Source organism: Thamnophis elegans, chromosome 8 (assembly GCF_009769535.1).
Source record: "Thamnophis elegans isolate rThaEle1 chromosome 8, rThaEle1.pri, whole genome shotgun sequence".
Lineage (NCBI taxonomy): Eukaryota > Metazoa > Chordata > Lepidosauria > Squamata > Colubridae > Thamnophis > Thamnophis elegans.
In genome coordinates, this window is record NC_045548.1 from 44,157,790 (window position 1) to 44,180,665 (window position 22,876).

A 22,876-nucleotide genomic window follows, 5' to 3' on the forward strand; every position below is an offset into this window, starting at 1 on the left:
AAGATAGAAAAAATATTGATGCTTTTGAACTTTGGTGTTAAAGAAACCTCTTAAGAAAATCACATCTTTTTAATCCAAAGATTAAGGATTATAGTAGTAATTGATGCACAGTGGAAGATTTGAAGGACCAAACTGAAAACAAGTGGTTTTGGAAAAAAATCTATGAAGTTGCTGAGAGCTGACACCAGCTTGATGATACACATACTTATTCATCTCTGTTCAGTTCAAAATTCTCAGCAAGCCTTGAAACTATAGATTTAGATGTTATTTATTGGAACTTAATACTAAACAGCAAGCCATCCTTAAGATATTTTCTTAATCTCACATTGACATTTTTGTGGACATTACTAAGCCAAAACAGCTTTTCTTTCAAATGCTGCCATTGTTGTCAGTGTTATGGGAATTGTTATGATGAACAAATTAGGTTAGGAATGGGCAACTTTCTTAGCCAGACAAACATCAGTGGAACCACAAATAATTTGATGGAATATATTTTTATAAAGTATTAACTACAAAGAAAAAAGCCAATATCATCCTTTATGAACGAATTGGAAAGTATTTTTTCAAAATACTTAATTTAATTTAAAAAGGGGTGTCATAAAATGGTTTTCAAAAATATTTCAGATGGAGTTTATCTTATTTTTTTCACTTTTTCAATTATGTTTCTCCATATATTTGACAAATCATAATATTTTGCAGCAACAATGTAGTTTTTAGTTAGATGCGTAGCTCCAGTTCAAGAATCAAAAAATCCCATTTAAGCCTTTTTCCAGTTTCACTATGTCTCCACCTCATCCCTGTGCAACACTCGGCAAGGTAGAGTTACTGTTTGCATGCTATCCTTTTTAACCTTTTTAAAGTTTATTTTACTTATTTCTTTTACTTTTGCAAAAGTATTTTTACTTTTGTGTTGATTCTTCAAAGTCTTTTTATTCATCCTTCTTATATGTTAATATATGTTACATGTTAATATAATTTTATTAAAGACTTCCCTTCCCATCTGTGTCCACCACTAGTTGGGTGGGAATTATGAAAGTTTAACAGATTTGGAAGCATCACACTGGAGAAGGCTCAGCTTAGTACAAATAGTGTTACTTGTGGTGTTATCCCTGGGTCCCCTTTGGCTTATTCTTTTTGTAAGAAGTGAATGAATGCAAAATGACTGCAAAACTGTATTTTATTTGCTTACAGAAAGCAATTGATCTATTCTGAGGTAACTGATTTTTTTTTTTAATAAATGAAGGCAATTTACAGTATCATGGCAATGTGACCATTTGCTTTGGCAGTATCTAGTCCCATTTGCCTGGAAATAATATACAGAAGTTTTTTTATAGAAAGCAGAGATACAGCTCTAGATAACAGAAGGATTAGACATAAGGGACTATAAAACAGTTATAATCCACTTGCCAGAGTATTCACACTATGTACTTGATGGCCTTCATTCTACTCTTTATTCACACAAAGGAAAATAATGTTATTAATCTTATCAAGGCTACTTTAAACACAATTAATTTTACAACCAACTGAGTATAGTGGTACTGTATTAAGAGCAACAATAAGCCACAACATGTATCAATGCAAGCAATATAATAGAAATATGACAAACATGAATATGGTATGTGCAGCTACGGTACATTATTATATTCCAAATTCTTTCTTAAAGGTAAATTAAATGTATTAATCAGCAGTCTGAAATAGTAATCTTCAAAGTAATAATACAAATCTCTGTTTTGGGTTCTTTTCTGAATATATTCAGTGATCTCAGGAAATAAGGATTCTATTCCCTCTGAATGATCTTGTTTGTTTTCCTCTAGATTACTTCTTTTCCTTGTCCTCCCAACTCCCACTCTGCTACTTTCCTGTTTTATGCAATATAATCAAGAGAAATAGCTGGCAGATTCTGTTACCAAGGCACAAAAGAGCCAAGAATTCCATTAGGAAATTATGAAGAGTGGCTGAATCTTCTCCCTTCCCTAAGAATGTAAATAAAGAAACGTATTCTCAAAAGTGCATTAAAGACAGGCCTCCAGATAGTAGTTTTTCACTCTTGTGTCAAGTGTCCAGCAAAAGAAAAGACAGTATATTGAAGACCTAAAAATGACTCCACAAAAGAAGCCGGCACTCAATCATTTTACAAGTTACAAGTGTGCTATGACAGGGGCAATATTACCTTTGCCACTCAATTTGGATAGAAAAATCACTGTTATGTTCACTCTAACCCTGGTATCCGGTGACACTGCATTAGTGGAACCCACAGTCAGGAAAGACTAAAATCTATTAGAATGATAAAATCCTTGTTTAATTGTTAGCTAAGCTACAGAAAATAACAGATAACTTGTTAAAGAAGACACTGCACAGTTATTCCATATGTTGGAAATATCATTTCTCTATATAAATATATTTCAGCAGAGCATATACCAATAGAGATATTTGAAACAAGAATATTTTAAATATTGGAAAATATTATATAATCTGAAAAACAACAGATAATGAAAAATTATGTAAATATTAAGTTAGGAAGAAGACCAAAAGGAGAACTCTTGCTGAAGCAACTTCTGTATCCAAAATGGAGAAGCCCATTTTTCGGCACTGTTTAGACAGACCAATCAAAGAAATGCTTTACAAGCCTTGATACAGCCTTGTCTTCCAGAGCAAGGCAGTTGCTATGCTATAATATGACACAGGATTGCACCTACAAAGTCTTCTTCCTCCTAGAGGTATTCAGCCCAAGTTTTCAAAGAGTATCTTTGGGAACCCTGATTTTGCTTCCAATGCTGCTCTGCTCTTGAGGCAGAATTATGGTAAGGCTGATTGCTGCTTTGAAAAGAGAAATGTAAGCAAAACTTTTGCCCAAGCTAAATAATTGTATATTTTTGACATTGAAAAATACCATAGGATTTTCATATTAGCAAGGTTTAGTGTTCTGTTTTTAATCCTAAAAGAAGAAACATATCAATTTACTCCCTTTGCAGAGAGTTTTTGCCCTTGTCACTTGGGAGCAGTTGAAACCATGTGTTGTGCACTGTTATACTGTCATTGTGTTGCTTTCCAACTTGAGATAAGTTTACTGTGGATTGGGTAATATCCTAATTCCAGTTCAAAGTAACTTTGTTGTAAATCATATATATATATATAGATCTCGGCTGTTTGAGATCTCACACTACTCCTGGAAACTCCAAACCTGAAGTAGTCTGAAGCCGCCTGAAGATGACGAATGAGACTTCGTCGAAACGTCGCCAAGACATCTCCAATTCTACGCGGGAGAAAACCTGAACAACTAGAGACCTACATACTAACACCCGCGAAAACCTCAGAATATATATATATATATATATATATATATATATATATATATATATATATATATATATATATATATATACATATATATATATATATATATATATATATATATATATATATATATATATAAAAGTTATATTTATGCTGATAAATAAATAAAGGGAGACTAGTATAGATCTATTTCAAGCTATTTAGCTCTCATCAGCTAGCCATACCCAAGTTTTTTTTGGGAATCGAACTTTGGGAATGTGACTTTAAGTATATATATATATATTTATTTATAAGTATATATATATATATATTTATTTGCACAATTTTAATCATGATAGTATTTTTATAGTTGCCAATTTCTACTTTGTAGCTGCGTTACTAGCAAATAAATGATGAAACCTGGAAATGTAAAATTTTTATTATTTCCAATGTGTCTGCTATTGCTGTTATTATAAAATTGTATAACTGTTTTCAGTTTATTAACTACCTGATAAAAATTGTTTATAAGTTGGGATAATAAAATTATTTAGGTTAATTTGCTTTTTGATCATGGAATACAATAAATGATCTGAACTGATCCAAAGTGATAAGGATGCTATATTCTAATTTATAAAATATATTTATACTTAGCTTTTACCCTATATTGACTGCCAGATTGGCACTTCAAAATTAAATAAATGGCTCAGAGATACAGTAATTAAGATTCAGATATACTAATCTATTTTTGCTTAATAATAGTTTATTAAACTACAGCTTAATGATTTCACATAAAATGAGTTGTGATGCTTAAGGGAATTGTTTTGTCCTTTGAGTACTAATGAAATGAACAATCATCATGGCTCAATGGAGCAACATCCAGTTATACTTTACATATACAGAACATTCCCCAAAGTTTCTAGATCTAAACTACTTGGTGATGAGTCTATATATAAAAATATGTACCGTACTTTTCTGTTACCATCTAATATACAGGGCGGGGCATAACCTTTTCCTAGGGGGTCACAGCAAGATCGACAGCAGTTTACAACTTCCGCGACACCTCATTTTAAAGCCCATAAAAAACTGAATTGAATGAGCTATTAAATGTTAAATTTGCTTTAAGAATGGCTGGAAAATTCGATTTGGAAGAACAAAGGATCATTGACAGAATAAAATGCATTGCCTTTCGAGAGGCTCGCGATGCTGGAGCGACGTTTATCAATCGAAAATGGATTGCAAACAAATTGAAACGTCATCCGGATTGGGTTACTGATAATTGGAACAAAACAGCCCAAGAATGTTTCACAAAATTTGGAGAAGGGCGTCCTCTGCAACTGTCCCAAGAAAGCAAAGCCATCATTGCAACTGGCAGTCGCAAACAACGAAAAGGAAACCGAAAAGTGGCCCAAGAAATCCTTCAAATTCGTGGAAAACGAGTTGATCAAAGGACAATCGGCCGATATCGAGAACGAGAAGGTTTGAAGCCATTCCACGTCATTTGCAAACCATTGAAAACTCAAACACATGTTCAAGATCGGCTTTGGTTGTGCGATTGGTTGTCTGAATGGACCGAGGAAGATTTTCTTCATTTGGCGCCATCTGACGAATTCTTCGTTTATGCCATTCGAAAACCGGATTTCCAGAACGATCGAATTTGGGCTAAAGACGTCGACGACATCGCCAAACATGAACGATATCGACAAATCGTTCGCAATCCGACTTGCATCGGGATTTTCGTCATTTTCACAGCCAAGAAACTGCATTGGGTTTTGAAGGATAAAGGGGAATCCTGGGATGGCAGTTATTTCCGTGAGAAAATTTTATTGGAGAATGTCATTCCATTTCTCAGTGATCCAGACAATGTCTTGGTGGTTGGTGAGGCTGTCTTTCTTCATGACAAAGCTCCTTGCATGCGTGCAAATGCGACTCAGCAATTGTTAAAAGAAAACAATGTCGAATTTTGGGGCAATGACGTCTGGCCGGGAAATTCGCCAGATCTCAATCCGGCAGAGAACATTGGGGCCATAATTAAGGATGAAGTGGAAGCTCTGATGATTCAGGAGCAAGGTCAAAATCGATATTCGGTTGAAACTTTGAGAATGAATTTGGAAACTGTGTTGAAAAATCTGGAAAATCGAACGGAACTGTTTGAAGATTTGTTGTGTTCTTATCCACCTCGTTTGAATGCTGTTCGAAGGGCTAATGGTGGTCATACTGACTATTAAATCGTGTCAATAAACTCAGTTTTTGATGGGCTTTCGAATGGTGTATGAATTATTTGTGTTGTTATTACAAGTGTTGCTGTGACCCCCTAGGAAAAGGTTATGCCCCGCCCTGTACCTCAATCAGTCAGCATATAAGCAGCAAGTAAACTCAACTCTCCCTCTCACTATGATGTTATCTACTATCTTGGTAACAAAACATCTGCAAGAAATCAGAGAGCATCAAGAATCCAATATTACCTCAAACTTTTTACCTGTATAAAGAGAGGGTCAGAAAGAAAGTTAGGGAAAGCTAGCACAGAATGAAGAGCTATTGTCTTAAGCTCTCTTTCCTGTTTTTCAGTTTACTAATTGAAACCATCTTCAAAAGCTTTCCTCTGTTCTGTCCCTACAACTAAGAAACCAGTTTTACCTTTGAGCAGTGGCACAGCTACTTAAGGCAACTCATTTTGCATGGCATTAAACCATTATATCTTAATTACTACTGTATCTTGCAAGAACAGTAAATGGGGAAGAACTTTTGAATTCAATATACTAAACTAGGTTTATATATTATCCAGTTTGATTTAGGGAGAGAGAGTCCATCTCATAGTACAGGTGTTCTTTGGTCAGCGCTACTGAGTAAAGTAGGTGGGATGAAGAACTTGGCAGAAATATAATATTTATGGGACTTTTCACCCAAGAGACAGCTTGCTGTGTCTAGGCCCTAGATCTTAAGAAAGAGCAAATGAAAGCCTTTGCCATATGGAAATATGCTGGCAAGGTTGAGGAAAACACAAGGGAAAGACAATAGTTAAGTTGGATAATATGGATCAGAGATTTATGTGTTGTCCTTGGAAGACGTACTAGCTGTTATTAAAGACGGATCAACAGGAGTTGATCTCAATTCAATGGTAATAAATCAAATGAATAAGTGCCTTTATTTGTTGTTCGCAATTTTGTTTTTAAATGATCCATCTGGATAACTTAAATTGTCAAGTGTTTTTCTGGTGCTATTTAATGCAAACTGCCTTAAAATATATGTAAACGGATTAGGTATTTATAAATGATAAAAAAATATAAGATAGCAAATTCTTTTCTTGTCGTTTTTTAAAATTTCTTCCGGGGCTCTTGCGATTTTGACAGTCATTGCTGATACTGTATGAAGCTATTCTGCGAAGGATGACGGACTTACTGCATTTTGCCTACGGGACGGTCCTTGACGGTGCCTACCCTACTAAAAACACACAGATTTTTTTTTTAAAAAGAAGATACCAATTTCCCAAGCTTTGAACCTGAACTACTTCGCAGCAGTTTCTGCTTTTGCTTAAAAAAGAATAACTCCTTAGTCGTGGCAGGTATCCGCCAGGGGGCGAGAGGTCCTGCCGAGTTCGTGTCAAAGTCACATGAATCCAACGTTGGAACGCGTCCTCAAGTGACCCTGGCGCGGCTCTTGTACTGGGAGAAAGAAACCTCATGGCGTCTCTGGCTGTTGTTTCCACAGCAGCCGGAGAAGCAGCCGCCGCCGCCACAGCAGCAGCTGCAGCCGCCTCCCGGTCCGGTGCAAGGAGAGAGAGGTTGGTAAGCAGGGCAGGATTTTTCTGGTCTTTTTTTTTTGTCCCGCGGTGAGCGAAAGCTTCGGCGGCTGGTCAAAATCGACACCCGCCCACTCATCCCCCCCCCCACTACTCCAAAGGGCGGAGAAAGCAAGGCTCCACCCTGCGCAGGGACGGGGCTAGGGAGAGATTGGGCGCGTCTCTCCTACAAACTAGCTAAGGGACGGCGCCCCGGGTTACGGCGGTTATCTGACGACCGCGTGTGGGGGGAGGAACGCCTGTGCGTGGGGGTCGGGAAGCCGAGAAGCAGCCGGACTCGCGTCGGGTGGTTGTATTTGAGGCGCGCCCTCTCGGGTTAACCACGTCAGTAGAGAAATAGCCCCAAGCGGCCAGTCGCGCGCAGTAAAATAAAATTAAAAAAAAAAAAATCGGAAGAAGGAAGCGAGAGCGATGTCAGCTTGAAAAAGCTACAAGTCTCTTGCGGTAAGCCAGCGTGCCTTTGGGCTGGGAAAGAGGAAAGAAGTTAGGTCGCAACTGAGTTACATGCAGGTCTCGCAACCCCCCACCCCCACCCCGTTTGCTTGCTTTTGAGGAAGCAAGTAAAAGAATCCCATTCACTTAGGACCGAGTTGTTTTAATTTTCGCTTTGAATTGTTCAACATTTCCCGCACGCCGGTAAGGTGATTCTGTTGGTTGAAGTAGAAGTTTGTGTAAATGCCGAGTGATTCTTTTTTCTTTTTACTGCTAAACAAGTCTCAGCAGTTAGTGATGCGAGGTGTTTGATTCTTTACTGAACCTAAAAACCCACTTAAGTATATATTCGACCCTACATTTTCCTAGTGTTTATTTTTCTTATCCCTTCTTTTCTTTCAGCTGGGACTCTGTATAAAGAACTATTTCTTTTTAAAAAGAATACTACAAAATGGATTTTGAAAAGTTGCCAAGGTAAGAAAAAAAAGAGAAGATCTGTCATAAGAAGTCTGACAGACTTTAACGGGGATATTGTAGCAGAAGGAAACATATTTGTCTTTGTCAATATTACACTATTGCACCAGCATAAAGAAATTTGGTTTAAGTAAGAAAAAAATATATACAGTACAGAAAAGTATTGAAAATTATTTTGTAAATCTATTTCCACATTTATGCTTTTTGATTAATTGCCAGATAAAATTATGCTTGAGGGAGATTACCCTTTTTATATAGGTTCTTTTTTGACAGTTCTTAGAAACAAATTAATATATGGGATCAAGAAAGAGAATTCAAAAAGAAACCACTTTCCTCTGAAGTATAAATACAAGATTATATTACTGATTATAAGTTTTGAACTTCTTGTGTGTTTAAAATTATTCTTGGGTATATTTTGACTTTTGAGACAGTCTATTTACATAATGTAACATTAAAATCAATAGTGCCGAAGCTACTCGTGATTTTGTTTTATTTTTTTACAATAGATTTTCTGAAATATTTCCAGTGATAATTATGCAGTTAGTAAAGTAGCAGATACAGAGAGAAGTTTCTTAAGACATATTTTAAAAGAGATTTGTAATTGGGAATCCATAGGAAACATACTGTTGGAGTATTGTTTTATGCAGGTCTTAAATTAGATGTCCATAATTTGGGTTGTTGTTTTCTTTAGAGACGTAATAAAGTATCTCCTATTTCTTACTGACTGTGTTTTGTCATATCAAGCTAAAATATTCAGAAGCAAAATGTTTATATTTCTGCTGAGCTCTTTTTGAATTAATGTTGAAGTTGCGGCAGCTGTAGATTAATATATAATTACAGCTTTTAAGAACAATTTAATGCTAATTTTATCACTTTCCAGTCCTTCAAAAACAGTGAAAGTAACTCACAGTCAATATCATTGCTGCCAGGTTAAAATGCTGAGAAATCCATAGCTGACCAATCAAATTCTACAAAACTGGTATCCAATCAATGCCCTACCGTGATCCATTTTTAATTCATTGTATCTTTTATCCTAAATATCTAAACAATTGCTACAGTGGGGAAAGGGTGTAAAGTTGCCAAGATCTGATCACTCTGTTGCACATTGAACTACTGTAGTGATATCTCAGGAAAATGTTTAATGGGTTGGATCATAGCAGGGAATAGGAAAAGAAAAACTATGTCCAGTAATTGGGAGGGAGAGGAACTGATGAGTTTCACTAAGGGAAATTAGCCAATCCACAATTTCTCCAGAATTTCATTGTCTAGAAAGGTTAAGTGTAATCGGAAATACACTATAACTAATAAATGAAGATAATGGTATGTAGTTAAATAAATAAAACTGTAATGAGTAATGAACAAGCCTTCACATTTTTACAACTTTTCATCAACTAAAAAAGGCAAGTGTAAAAAAAAAGGAGTCAATGACATAGCAGTAAACGATGAATTTACAGATCACAATAGCAATTGTGACTAGTTGCTAAATGACATGATAGTAAAATGCAACATTATGGGTACCTTGATTGATTATCACAATTGAGTCCAAAATTTATGTTGCTAAGCAAGACAGTTAAGTGAATTTTGCCTCACTTTATGATCTTTCATGCCACCGTTTTTAAATGTGCCACTGCAGTTGTTAAGTTAGTAACATGGTTATTAAATAAATCTGGTTTCCTCAGTACCACTTAATTCAGGGCCTTAGAAGTTCAAACAGTCACTGATATTATGCCATTGGACCATCTGTATAGTGTAGCTCTAAGACTGTCTAAGATAAATGTGCAATAAGACCCATAATGGTATCAGCTCTTTAGCAGCTTCTTCAGATTGTAAGTAATTATTTTCAAGCAACATTGTCACAAAATCATCCTTTACAGGATGAATTGAGATGAAAAGAATTGGGTGACATAGGAAGAATAAAACTACAACGACATGTAACCCATGATGCTCTAGTTAAAATAAAAGTCTCCAAAGCAAGCTGCATTACCAGCAGAGTCTGCCTAATAACCTGGCCCAAGACAAAACCAAATCTACAAAGCCTTATAAAAGGCTAACAGGTCCATCAGATCTCTGGAGGGATGGTGTTTCAAGGGTGCACAACCACAGAGAAGGCAAGGCTCCAAGAAGATGGCATTGTTTAATAGAATGGTCCCAGAACGTGCATTTCCTACCTACTAGACTGGAGAAAGAGGCAGAAAGAATGGGAGACAGGAAATAAAAGAATCTCAGCAACTGAAGTATTTCTCATTTAGAACCAATTTAGGATTGAGACTTTCTTTGATGTGGCAGGGAGGCAAACCTCTTCACTGGTAACAGAAAAGCTTGCAGCTAGATGCCTCTATATAATACCTGTGTCTTAAATCTCACTAAATGGTTAGGAACTAACCATTACAGAAAGCTATAGATTTTACTTTTGAATAACCTATATGGAATTATGAACAATAAGTAAACACAACAGAGGTTTTTAATAAGCTACATGTTACGATGCTTTCAGGTTGCACCTAGTATTGATAATCATTTATGGAGGGTTTTTCTATTTCTGAATAATATGCAATTCAAAAATTACCTCAATCTATGCTAAAAAGTATAGGTAACAAAGGACACGTGAGACTTGTTAGGTAGAAAACAGAAATGCAGTGAAACATGGTAGATTTTTAGCTGATCATATTCTCCCACCAAGTAAATCTAAAAATAATACATAAAAATGCTAATATGATAATAAGAAATATTCTCAGTTTTAAAGACTTCTAGAAAAAGAATTGTTAAAGGAAAAAGAAAAATATATGTTCTTCAATTGCATACAGTAATAAAATTGGAGATTAATTTGGGTGATTTTGTGTGGGTGCACCTTCAAATAATTGTTGACTCCTGGTAACAACCTGGACTTGTCTTTGCAGTTTTCTTGGCAAGATTTTAGAAGTAGTTTGCCATTGTTTGTTTCTTAAGGTTGAGAAAGAATGACTGGCCCAAAGTCATTCAGTTGACTTCGTGCCTAGTGCAGGATTAGAACTCATAGTCTCCCAGTTTTTTAGCATGGTGCCTTAACCACTATACCAAACTGACTATTTAAAATAGATCTCTAAAACAATACCATGTAAAAATGCACCTCTCGAACAACAGCATGTTCATAAAATCACACTTTACATTTGTCTTTCATTGATTTTTAAATTTAAATGTACTTTTAAATGGCTAATATTGGCATGTATTGTATAAATATGATATTATTCTAGAGATGTATTTTTACAATGTCCTCCAACAAATTTACCATGTTCTTTCCTTACTACCCGAATACTTAAATGTGACAATTATGATTCTGGAGTTCTGCACAAATGATGTACATGACTTTTGTCAATTCATTCATATGTATTATATATATTTCATAAATGCTCAGATCTACAGAGCCAGCAGTAGCTACATCTGAGTAATCTAGGATGCAACTCACTGTGCACAGGAGTGGGCTGTAGGAGAATGAAGTTACCTCAAGAGGTTATTATGTAGTGAATTATTTCTGCTCCATTCTTGGAGGATGAGGCAATCTTTCAGTTCCCCTAGGAGTAAACAAAGTCTTTACCTCCTATTACCTTCCAAAGGACAACATGTAACTGACTAGTGATTTTCTGGGAAGTACAAAATATGTTTTGTTGTTATAAAAAATAAAATGGGAAAGGGGCGTGTCTGCGTGTGATTTTTTAAAGATTAGTAAATCTAGCGCAGGGGTTAGCAACCTTAAACACTCAAAAGAGCCATTTGGATCCGTTTCCCACAGAAAAGAAAAAAACGGGAGCCACAAACTCCAGGAGTCCAAAAAGCTCAATAAATCGCATGCCGTTGGGTATTTTCCAACTCCGGAATTTGGCTTCCGATTCTTCCAGCAGTGGCTGCTCTAGGAGTGTTTTCTATGGTTATGGGCAGCCGGACAAGAAGTTTTGCTCCGAGCTCAGCAGCCGCTGCAAGGACAGCTGGCCTAGGGCATGGTGAGGCTGGGAGGCATGAGAGCTGGGGGCGGAGCAGGCGCTCGTGCAACCCCGCTCTCCAGTCAGTTACAGCTCCATGCATTGACCTAGGGGTATCCCGAATGTGCCAAGCCATGGGAGCTGGGGAGCAGGCAGAGCACCAAATGGCTTACGCCTTAGGGATACTCCCTAGGTCAGTGAAGTGTGCTCTGCCCGGCTGGAGAGGGGGTTTGCCAGGTGGCTGCTCATGAGCATAGTCACGTCATGGCTGCTTCGCCCCTGAGGCTGTGCCCGGCTCTTTGGGAACCCACTCACAAGGGAGCAACCGCCTGGCAACTCCCCCCTCCAGCGAAGAGAACGCAACTCTCCAACCTAGCAGTATTCTGAAGGTGCCTTTCTTCTGGGCCCTGGCTCCCGTGGCTTGGCACCTTCGGGATACCGCTAGGTTGGTGAGTGGTGCTCTGCCTCGCCGGAGGGGGGGGTTGTCTGGGGGGATTATTTTCAGGGCGGGGGCTTATATTTTTGCCCACCCGAAAATGTGGCAAGGCTTTAGTTTCAGGACATGTTGTATTTTCGGGAAAACACGGTAGTGACACAGTTCTTAGAACCAAATATTTCAGAAAGTCAAAAACTACATTTCATTCTTTTTAAAAAATAAAAGATCACTGAGAAAAATTCACCACATATAAAATAGAAGTAGACTGAAATAATTGAGAAATCTTAATGTCTCCTGTTACATTGAAGTTACTATTCTGTTATATAATATTACATGACTCCTAGGACCTAAAGAAATCTAAGGTGACATCTTAATGTGATCAATTGTGTTTTGATAGTAAAAAATTTCATTGTAATGGTTATTTGAGCTGTGATTCAACTTTATCATAAAACAGTCACTGTACTTTTCTATATAGTTTATCAAGATGTAATGAAATAGATACAAAAGATTGGATATGGGTATTACAATTAAATTGTAAAGTGGAGATTAGTACTGAATTTTTAAAGTATTAAATGTTTTGCAGTTTTGTTGCTTGTGGGTTCATTCTCTCTTAAAAAAACCTATGAAGTAATTACTAACCTAAGATTATTTACGAGTAAAGTTATTTTGATTCTATGGCTAATCATAAAATGGATTATAAGTATTCTGAATGCTGTCTTTGAATATATATTCTACTAAATATGGTGAAGCTTATTACGTCAGGTTTGAGCTCTAAAAGAGAACTGACATATAGGAGTGGGATAATACGTAAGAGTTCAGATTTGTACAGTCTTGCTCAATTCATGATATGGCCAGAGATAATTGCAACATTTTGCTTCTTTTAAAGGGTGGTTTTGACATTTCTGGGAAGTGAAACAGCATTGAAAACAAAGAAGTGACAGGAGTTAGACAAAAGACCCTTGAAAAATAGCATTAAACATTCTTGCATTATAAAAGGAAATGGTGACTTAGTATTATTACATGCAAACAGAAAGATTTTAGTACATGAAGAACTAACCAAAGAAATCTTTTAGTGACCATATCATACAACTGAAGAATTTGTCTCACATGTGTTGCAATGTTTTTCTGTTGTTGTAACTTTCTTTCTTTTGTTCAGATAATTGTTTTGGAGGCAATGTCCCAAACATGTCAGGAACTGAGAACAACTCTGGAGAACAACTCTGGAGGTGAACAAGCTTTTGTCTTGTTCTCAGAATTCTTCATGCAGTTGAAAAATATGTAATAACATTCAGTAGGTTAATTTACAGTCACCTTAATGTGTGCAACTGGTGTTGCTGATTTTGAAACCCAAATTCATTTATAAAGTAGGAGTTTGATTCAAATCATTAGAATTCATTGAATGGATTAGACTGCTGACTCACCCCAAGAAGTCAAGATAAAACAAATCCCCACAGAGATACTAATTTGTAATGCTTGGTATCTGAAGGTGACCTGATGTTGCTGCTTTATATTTCCATAGCTGAAGCAGATCTTAAAGGACTCCACAGGGATGAATGCGACAAAACTGAGCGTCAATAATTAGAATGATAGTTCTATTCTGAGACGCATCAAGACTGAAATGTTTTATACAACAGTCTTAGTTTTAAATTCCATGTGGTGGTTATGGTGGTTTCTTTCCCCAAAGGAAGATAACCTTAAATTTAACAAGTATTCACAAGGAAAAAATATAGATGGACAGACAAAAATCTGGTCCAAAGCCATTTTTCTCCACCTTGCCATTTTAAAAGGGTAACTTTTTCAGAAAGTTCACCTGCCGTTAGGAAAGTTGGGAGAAAGAGAAAGTGATTAATTCAAGCTAGTTGCCTGTAAACAACATATCACACTTATAAACTGAATTCTTATCTGCAAATTTCAGCTATTCTCTTTCCCATACACTTACACTATAGATGTATACCGTATGTACGTTTAAAGACACACGTGTATACATAACACTTCCTCGTTTCTTGCCAGAAAACAGCAAAGAAAAAAAACAACTTGAACCAAAGTTTATATTGCATTTCAATTATAGGTGAGCTTGTATTGAGAAAGAAATGTCCTTAATTTCAATCGTTTGGGGGATGTTGTCATGTTAGATGACTAGGATATTTCATGTCCATGCCTTCATTTATTGCCAAATACCACTGTATTTGAAAACAAAGCCTGTCTTTAGTCCAAGGTTTAGGCTAGCATGACTATGAATCCCAGAATTATTCTATGTGTGGGTGAAAACAGTGGTGTACTTGTATTCCTAAGAGTGGAAGAAAGCTGCTCGTTGCAACAGCTAACCTCTCCTGAACAACTCTTTCTAATCTTGTTTCCAAATATATTGTTATCCTTGGAAACCAAAAAGCAGGTGCTGGTGCTGATATAACACTACATTTTTACAGTAAAATCTATTTGAAAAGAAATTTTTGGAGCATTGTAAGATGGTCAGTGAGATCATTAAGTTTATTTATTTATATTTCATGTTTCATATGTATTAGGCTATTCCCCAACTGACTCTGACATCTTGAAGTAGTTTTGTTTGGAAAGAATGATATAAATCTATAGAGTTTACTGAGGTGGGAAACACAAGTAAAATTTGCCTCATCCTTAACATTATATTAACATGAAGCTGGGAAAGCAAGTATTAGAGACCGCTTTTGCCAGTCTATATTATTCTGCTGGCTTCTTCTATTGATCCAAATTTCAAGAACTGGACCTCTCTTAAGTATTTTATTTTAATTGCTTTCATGTGCAGAATAAACTTCCTAAAGATGCACCTACTTTCAAGAAGCTGCTTACTAGGGACATGAGAAAGCCTTTTGTGGATCATTCTTAAAGCATGGAATGTTTTATTTGGATATTTTATGTTTATTTCCATGTGTCTATTTCTGTCCAACCAGGGTGTCTAGGCAAGGCATATTATTATTTGCAGGACAGATTCATGATTTAATTTGATAGCTTATATTTGAAATATTTATAAGAGAAAACAGTCTAGGCAATCTGTTTAATCACGTCTGTCCTGTAACATGGGAAGAAAATAGCACATGGGTTTAAATACTTTTACTCTCTTTTGCTTTTATATTAATAGCATGCACAAAAATAAATACATAGGTATATAATTGTATGTGATTTCAACCTGTGTAATCCTGAAATTGAATTGTTCCATGTTGTTTGTGCCAAGTTCCATTTTTTTTTACATTCAAGGCTGGGCAAACTGAAACTTCTTTTCTGCTGTAGCTGTCAATGTATTTTTGTATGAGAATATTATAATTACATACCAGACTGTACGCCTAGTCTTTATAGATTAGAAGTAATTCATTTTTGAATTATTTGCTTGGTTTGCTCTTTGAAAGTTGGAAGTTTGGCTGCATAAAGAAATGAATTTCTTAATATCATTTTCTTTCCCTGAACTGTTTTTTTTTATTTTTTATTTTTTGTCTTTTTGATCTGCCAGAATCATCAAATGTATTTCTTGGGCCATTATTTGATACTTATCATTTGATGCTTAAATTTTAAATGCAGGAGGATTATTACTTGTATTTAGAACAATAGCTTGTGTTTGTCAAAATAAATTTACTCCTGGGATAAAACAAGACCCTATAAATCTTATAAATGAGGTTATTTATTTATTTGTTTCAACTTGTTTGAACATAATCTCCAAAATCTAAGGTTCTGGGCGCATTTGAAAGCCTCTGAGCAGATCTAACTCTGAGTCACAGTCACAAGCCAGGTTGCATAAATATTGTAATTCCGCAGCCAAGTTTTACGTTTTATGTTCATTAGTATACCCTCAGCAAGCTCCATATTTTAAATTAGCAGCTTAAAGCTGTAGCAGTCTTTTTACATTGCCATGTTTTCTTTTGATCTGTGCATACATTACGAGTCTATGCATTGGGGATTATTGATAAGAAGAGAATTAATTAGTATCTAGCTTTTCAAAGGAAAATCCAGGCTGTTTTAAGGCAACATATCATATTTTATATTAGGCAGAAATTAACTATTCTGAAAAGACTGTTCTGGTTTACATATTACAATAAACCATAGTGTGGTTTATTTTGGCTATTGTGTTAGCCAAGCCCAGCCATGGTGGTTTATAAACCATGCTCATGGTATAGTGTTATACACAAATCCAACTATTATTTTGAATTACTATCTTAAGAATGTCGCAAAAAAGTATAGGCTGGTAATAGTAGCAGGCAGCAGCCAATCTCCTTTCATTAATGGTAGAAAACAACTCAGCTTGGTTGGTTGGCATTTTTTTTGCCAGCAGAATAAGGAACAAGATGTGTTTTCACAGCATCTGAGGATGCACAGTGACATCATTATGAAAAGCCCACTCTATGTCCCAGCATAATTATATAAACATTTATGCAGTGATATCACTGCAAGGTGGTACTTGTCATATCTTGTCCTATTTACATTGGAAAATATGCAGTCTTAGTAAACCTTTCTCTAAATTAAAGATATTGGGCTATGTGGGAAAGAACGGATAAGAGAAGAAATAACATAAATATAATTCCTACATTTATCATTTTGCAATTATGTTAGTGAGATTATATTTATTGCTTGACCATAAAACCTCAATCATAAAAATCCACCTTCATTATTCTGTTACTTGCTATGATGTGACAACATGTGACTATATGTTATTCTTTCAATAGCGTTTGTGAGATTTGTCAGGAGCTAGTAGAGCAAATAAAAATGCATAATTATTTCATATTGCAGTTTACATACATGTAGTGACAGAAATATTTCAGAGTTCTACATATCTTCTATAGAATATATATTCAATATTAAAAATATGCTTCTTGTGTCTGCATGCATAATCTCCAAGCCCTTTAAAAAAAAAAAACACGAATACTCTTGTTCCAAATTCACTTTGTAGAAATGTGGGCTGGGAGTGAATTTTAAAAGGGGAAATCAGATTTTATGACCACATCACTTCTTATTGTTCCTTTCTAACCTTTCATTTTATTTAAGGTTTTCATGATGGAATCTAAGTTTACACAAGAACGCTATGTGTTTTAAGTCAATGCTGATGATACTTTCTACGTCCTGTGTGGTGGTCTTGAGCTTTTGCTCGAAAGCACATAAAATGGATCTGAAGGAAAGCGGTCCAAGTGTTAGCATTCCCAGCTCTGATGAACACAGAGTGAAGAAAAAAAAGATTCACTGTAAGTGTAGAACAGAAAGTGCTTCATTGTACAGTTAATTTCATATTCTCTTCCTTGCTCAGTTTGAGAAGACTTCAATGCTACACCAATGAGAGCAGACATGCTTAATTTAACCATTTGTCTCAAGGTCCTGCCACAGGCGGCTTTGGCTTCAATTCCAAATCAGCTATTTATTCCTATAATCCTATGCTATTCTCCCTTAGCAGCCGAGACTATTCACTTCTGAATCAACTGTGATGCAGCATATATTGCAAGGTTTGGTTTTAGCCTGCATTTTTTTTTTAATAAATGTTTTTTAATTTTAGTTTAAAACAGGTACACATCTTTCTTTACATCTGTAAAAAATATATCAATCAATTACAGATAAGTTTGGTACATCTCCTCCACAGTCAACCAACATAACTCATATTAACTAAGGCATTATTATATATCCATTTTCATTAACTGTAATTATTATTTAGCAATATTGATAAAAGTAATAATCTTGACCAATCCCTGCCCACACCGGTGGGAGAGGAAAAATCAAAAAAAGGGGGGAAAAATAAAGACAGATAAAAAAATAAAAATAAAATAAAAATAAAATAATACAAAAAGAGACAAAAACGACAAGAGACAGGCAGGAAAACGAAACAAAACACAGGTGTCTATCATGAGAAAAAAAAAGAAGTATATCAACTGGTTACAACATGCTTTGGTGCTTCTCTTCCATTAACTCATATTAATTCAAATATCTTAACTCGAATATTTACCATATCAACATCATTATACCTCCATTTTAATTACCTATGGTTATTTAAACATCCTTCATCCTTAGCTAGGCATTACATAATTAATCCATAATACATGCTGACAATTCATTTACTTATTATAAAATCCTCTATTATCATCAAATCCTCATATCCTATTTTAGCTGGACATCCATAATATTTAATTATATCATATATCATAACATTTTCCCAGTATTGATTAACATTTGATTGTATGAATTTTATATAGTTTTTAATAGTGATAATTATTGTATTAATACTCTTTATGTATAATCTTCCAATTGTTAGTTATCATATCAACTCCACATTATATACATTACTATCAATATCAATTATTATTCAACTATATCTGTTACAAGAAAAAGCAATTAGGTTTAACTAGTTTTCAGTTGTGTTCTTCAATCTATCAGCCAGATCCAAATTATATATATTACTATCCATATCAGTCATTTTTCAGCTATATCTATTACATATTAAGGTAATCAGATTTAGCTAGATTTTAATTACGTTGTTCCATCTATCAGCCAGTGTCTCTCCAATAGCAAGATCCTCTCCAGCCAATTGCCACACGTTGGATAATTTACCAAATGTTTCATAATCAAATCCAGACAAAGATATTTTGGCACCTTTGGACTCTGAATATCAGTGATGAAATAATAATAATGTTGTCCTGGGCTTGTAATATTTTCCAAATTAACTTTATTCTCAAGGGTGGATTTTCCATTCCTCCTGCACACTGTCTTTTTAAATGAGTCTTCTTTATAGCTTCCCCCTCCTTTCTTCCTCTGAGATAGACCAGACACCATTCTCACATTTTCCGTTTGTATTTCAGGAGCATTAAACATTCAACAATCTCAGTTTTTGCTTCATATTTTGAAATCAGATGATCCAATTTTCTTTCCAATCTTTGATAAGAATCAAAAGTCCTCTACATGCGGAAAAAAAGTCTCTGAAATGAAATCTTAGAGGTATTTTGGGATGCCATGATGTGGTCGCAGTTAAAAATTGCAAAACTCTTTTTTTTTCTTTCCACAGACTTCTTAGTCTCTCACAGGCTGTGATTGTAAACAAAGCCGAGTAGTAAGTAATAAAGTGTCGAGTCGTGACGGGCTAATTAGTAGAAAATAAATTTTACGATCCACTTAAGGGGATTCAGAGGGGGAGGGTGTCAAGGATTTTCTTGAAGCATTTAAGAAGTAAAGTAACACCAGCCATAAATCCATTAGAAAACGCCAATTCGCCGCTAAGTTTCCCTGTTCTTGGTTTCAGTTATCTTAAGTTTTTAACGCGAACAGTCTCTCTTGGATATAAAATCAGCTTACCAGATGACATCACTTCTAGCATTCTTAGGGGCAACCTGCAGTTTCAGTTAGCACGCAGCTAATCCAGAAAGGAATTGGCACGAGGAGTTAATACCCCCCCCAGAGATTTGCGGGTATCTCTGAGGTCCAGGGTCTCTCCCCACCTTCACTGTCGTCTCCGGGACAGCTAGAGTTCAAAGAACCGTCCAAAAATCCTTCGGTATAGAGGAATTTCAGGAGTAGCCTGAAACTCCATCTTCTCACTGCTAAGCCCCGCCTTCTTCCATTTAGCCTGCATTTTGAAGCTCCATATAGCTTGGGGATCCAGCTACATTCTTACTAGCAGGAAACCCACCTCCTGACTCCAAGGCACTGTCCAACCTTTAATTATCTTGTGACCAACCACAACTGTACAGAACAGGAAAGGGGTAGTATGAATTGTGCCAGCTACCTCCCCTAATGATAATGGTGATGATTTAGAAATAATTACAGTATAACACTTCAAATTTTTATTAGTTTATCAAAATAATACAAAGAAAAAAATGGAAATAATAAAATGGAAAAGTAAGGGACGAAGAAGGAAAGAGGGAAAGTATAGGGTAAAAGGAGAGACAAAAAAGGAAAGGGTTGACTTCCAACTTTTTTTTTAGCAAGGTAGAATAAGTTAATGACATAACAACTCAACTTTTTTACTTTTACATAGTAATATATACTAACCATTTCTGTAACAATATATCTAATTAGTAAAACCCCAATCTAAGTTTCATTGTTTTCCATCTCAAGCACCAATTCCATAAGTGATTTCCAAATAAAAACAAAGTTATTGTACTCTTTTCTTTAATTAAAGCAGTCAATTTAGCCATCTCTGCTTTTGCAGCCAATTATCCATGTGGACATTGAAGTATCTTTCTATTGAGTACAGCATTCTTGCTGCTGTCAGGATATATAACATTAAAGTTCCCATTTTTTTCAAGTTCTTTGTTCATTGTGATTTTATCTTTACATTCAGTTCTCAATACAAATCTATTTCTATAGTTAGACTATGTCCAAAGATATCAATAAGAGATATGAAACAAATTGACCTGATGCAGAAATATTAAAACCAGAAATACTGGATAATAAAAATATGTGGTTTATAATACAGAGAAGGAAGCTAAAGTGAAACCATAAATGACAAGCCAAGAGAATGACTTGCATAAAGACTTACTTCTGGATATATAAAAGAAGTTGGCTAAACTTTGAAAATCAAAGTAAAAATAAAAATGATAAGAGTATCATGTTGATACAGTAGTGTTTGACTTATGACCACAATTGAAACCAGAATTGTATTGTTAAGAAAGGCAGTTAAATGAGTTTTGCCCAATTTTACAATCTTTTTGCTGCAGTTGTTAAGTTAACCACTGCAGTTGTTAAATGAAATGTGCTTGTTAAGCAAATCTGGTTTCCCCCATTGACTTTTCTTGTTGGCAGCCGGCTGAAAAAATTGCAAATGGTAGTCACATAATCCCAGGATACTGAACCATTGTAATACATGGTGGTTGCCAAGATCTGAATTTTGATTCCTTGTCCATGGGGATGCTGTGACAATGTTATGTGCTGTTAAAAGTTACTGGTTGTAAATCACTTTTTTGCTGTTGTAATTTTGGTCATTAAACCAATGGTTGTAAGTCAAGGACTATCTGTAATGATTTTTTATTAGATTTACACATGAGGATTGCTAAAGCCTTGAAAAGGCCTTTGAAATGGGAAAATAAATTTTTGAAGTGAGATCAAATCTGAGGACAACATTTGAATGAATTAAAGATTAAGATTGCCAGACATAAAAGGAAGGAATATAAAGTTTGTTTGACCAATCTAAAATAAGACATGTATCTATAAAACTCTGTTAACCCTTTAAAGACTTTTTGCTTAAACTAGGACTGAAAAGTTGATATTTTATGGATTTGTATCTAGATAGGGGATTATGAGTAGAAATATTTGTTTGTAACTTTATAGGGTGTAAAGAGCTATTAAGTTAGTTTATAACTGTCATGCGGATCAAAATAACTTCTCTATTTTTTGTTTCCTATTTCTTTTTCTTTTTTTTCTTCCTTTGCACTTTTTATTCTTTTTATTTCTCCCCTCTCTGAGATTAGTTTGTATTTGCTTTTACTATTGTAATTAAAACTTTCAATAAAAATTGTAATTTTTTTTTAAACCAGGTCATTTAGATCTGTTTCCATGTGGGCATGCCAAACAGAAAGTTTATGAACTTGAGAACTTCAGATTTACTTTTATGCCTTCCCGTATCTATAAAGTAGGGTCCAGTCAAATCTATTAACATTTAGAATAATTCAAAGACATATAAGGACTCATGATTATGTATATGGCATGGTACATAAACAAATTCAGCATAAAAATACTGTCATATATTTATATTGGCTTTAAACGTTTTGATATTCTATCCTTCATATCAAATTTACTGCATTGACTTTATTTAAAAATCAGAATAAATAAATAAAAATTCCTTAAATCAAATACATTACATTAGACTCTTTCCCTTCTTTGTTAATCTTGATGTTTTATGCTTCTCTGTTCATTTCATTGTTTCCTGTTCTTCCTTCCCCACCCATTTCAATAACTTGTTTGGATCTGGTTTCTGTTTTCGTGTGTAATTTTGGCATTGGCTTTTCTTTTAATTTCATTTATAGAACAAATTAGTTTGATAATGTCTGTTGAGAGAATTTGTAAATATTTCAGGTTGTAAACATGACAACATAATGCTCACTTGTTATCAATGTTCCCTCTAATTTTTTTTCAGTGGTGTGCGGAAAAGTATAGTGTCTGAGCGGCACATTTTCATGTCTGAGCGCCTGAATTTTTTCACAGATGTTTCACAGAGCAATTGATTTATAGGATCTGAATTGGAATGGAGAAAAATGGTTTTGTGCATGTTTGTGTGTGTGTGTGTGTTTGAGTGAGCGAGGGATCCGGTAAGGGAACTGTGCCTATTTAGAAAAGAAGGTAAATTATTGCAAACATGATCAGTCGAAGATAAGTATGGGGACAGGTTGGGCGGTAGAGAGAAAGTGATAAAAGAGTAGGAGAGAGGAAGAGAGGAAGAAAAAAGAGGGAAGAGAGACAGAAAGAGACAGAGAACGAGAGAGAAAGTGACAGAAGAGTGGGAAAGGAGAGAGAAAGTGAGACAAAGAGAAAGGATGAGACAGAAAGAGATAAAGAGGAGAGAGAAGGGAGAAGGAGAGAAAAAGT

At 35.2% G+C, this 22,876-nt stretch overlaps 1 protein-coding gene across 1 annotated transcript in view; it reads left to right on the plus strand.

The window, feature by feature from the left end:
- Window positions 1–6,914: 6,914 nt before the first annotated feature.
- The window catches only part of LOC116512367 (serine/threonine-protein kinase Sgk3), a 36,716-nt gene continuing 20,754 nt past the window's right edge, over window positions 6,915–22,876 (plus strand). The window contains 4 exon segments of the mRNA XM_032222833.1: window positions 6,915–7,051; window positions 7,904–7,975; window positions 17,366–17,543; window positions 17,545–17,559. Of these exon segments, the coding sequence (XP_032078724.1) occupies window positions 17,403–17,543; window positions 17,545–17,559 (156 nt within the window). The 5' untranslated portion in view covers window positions 6,915–7,051; window positions 7,904–7,975; window positions 17,366–17,402.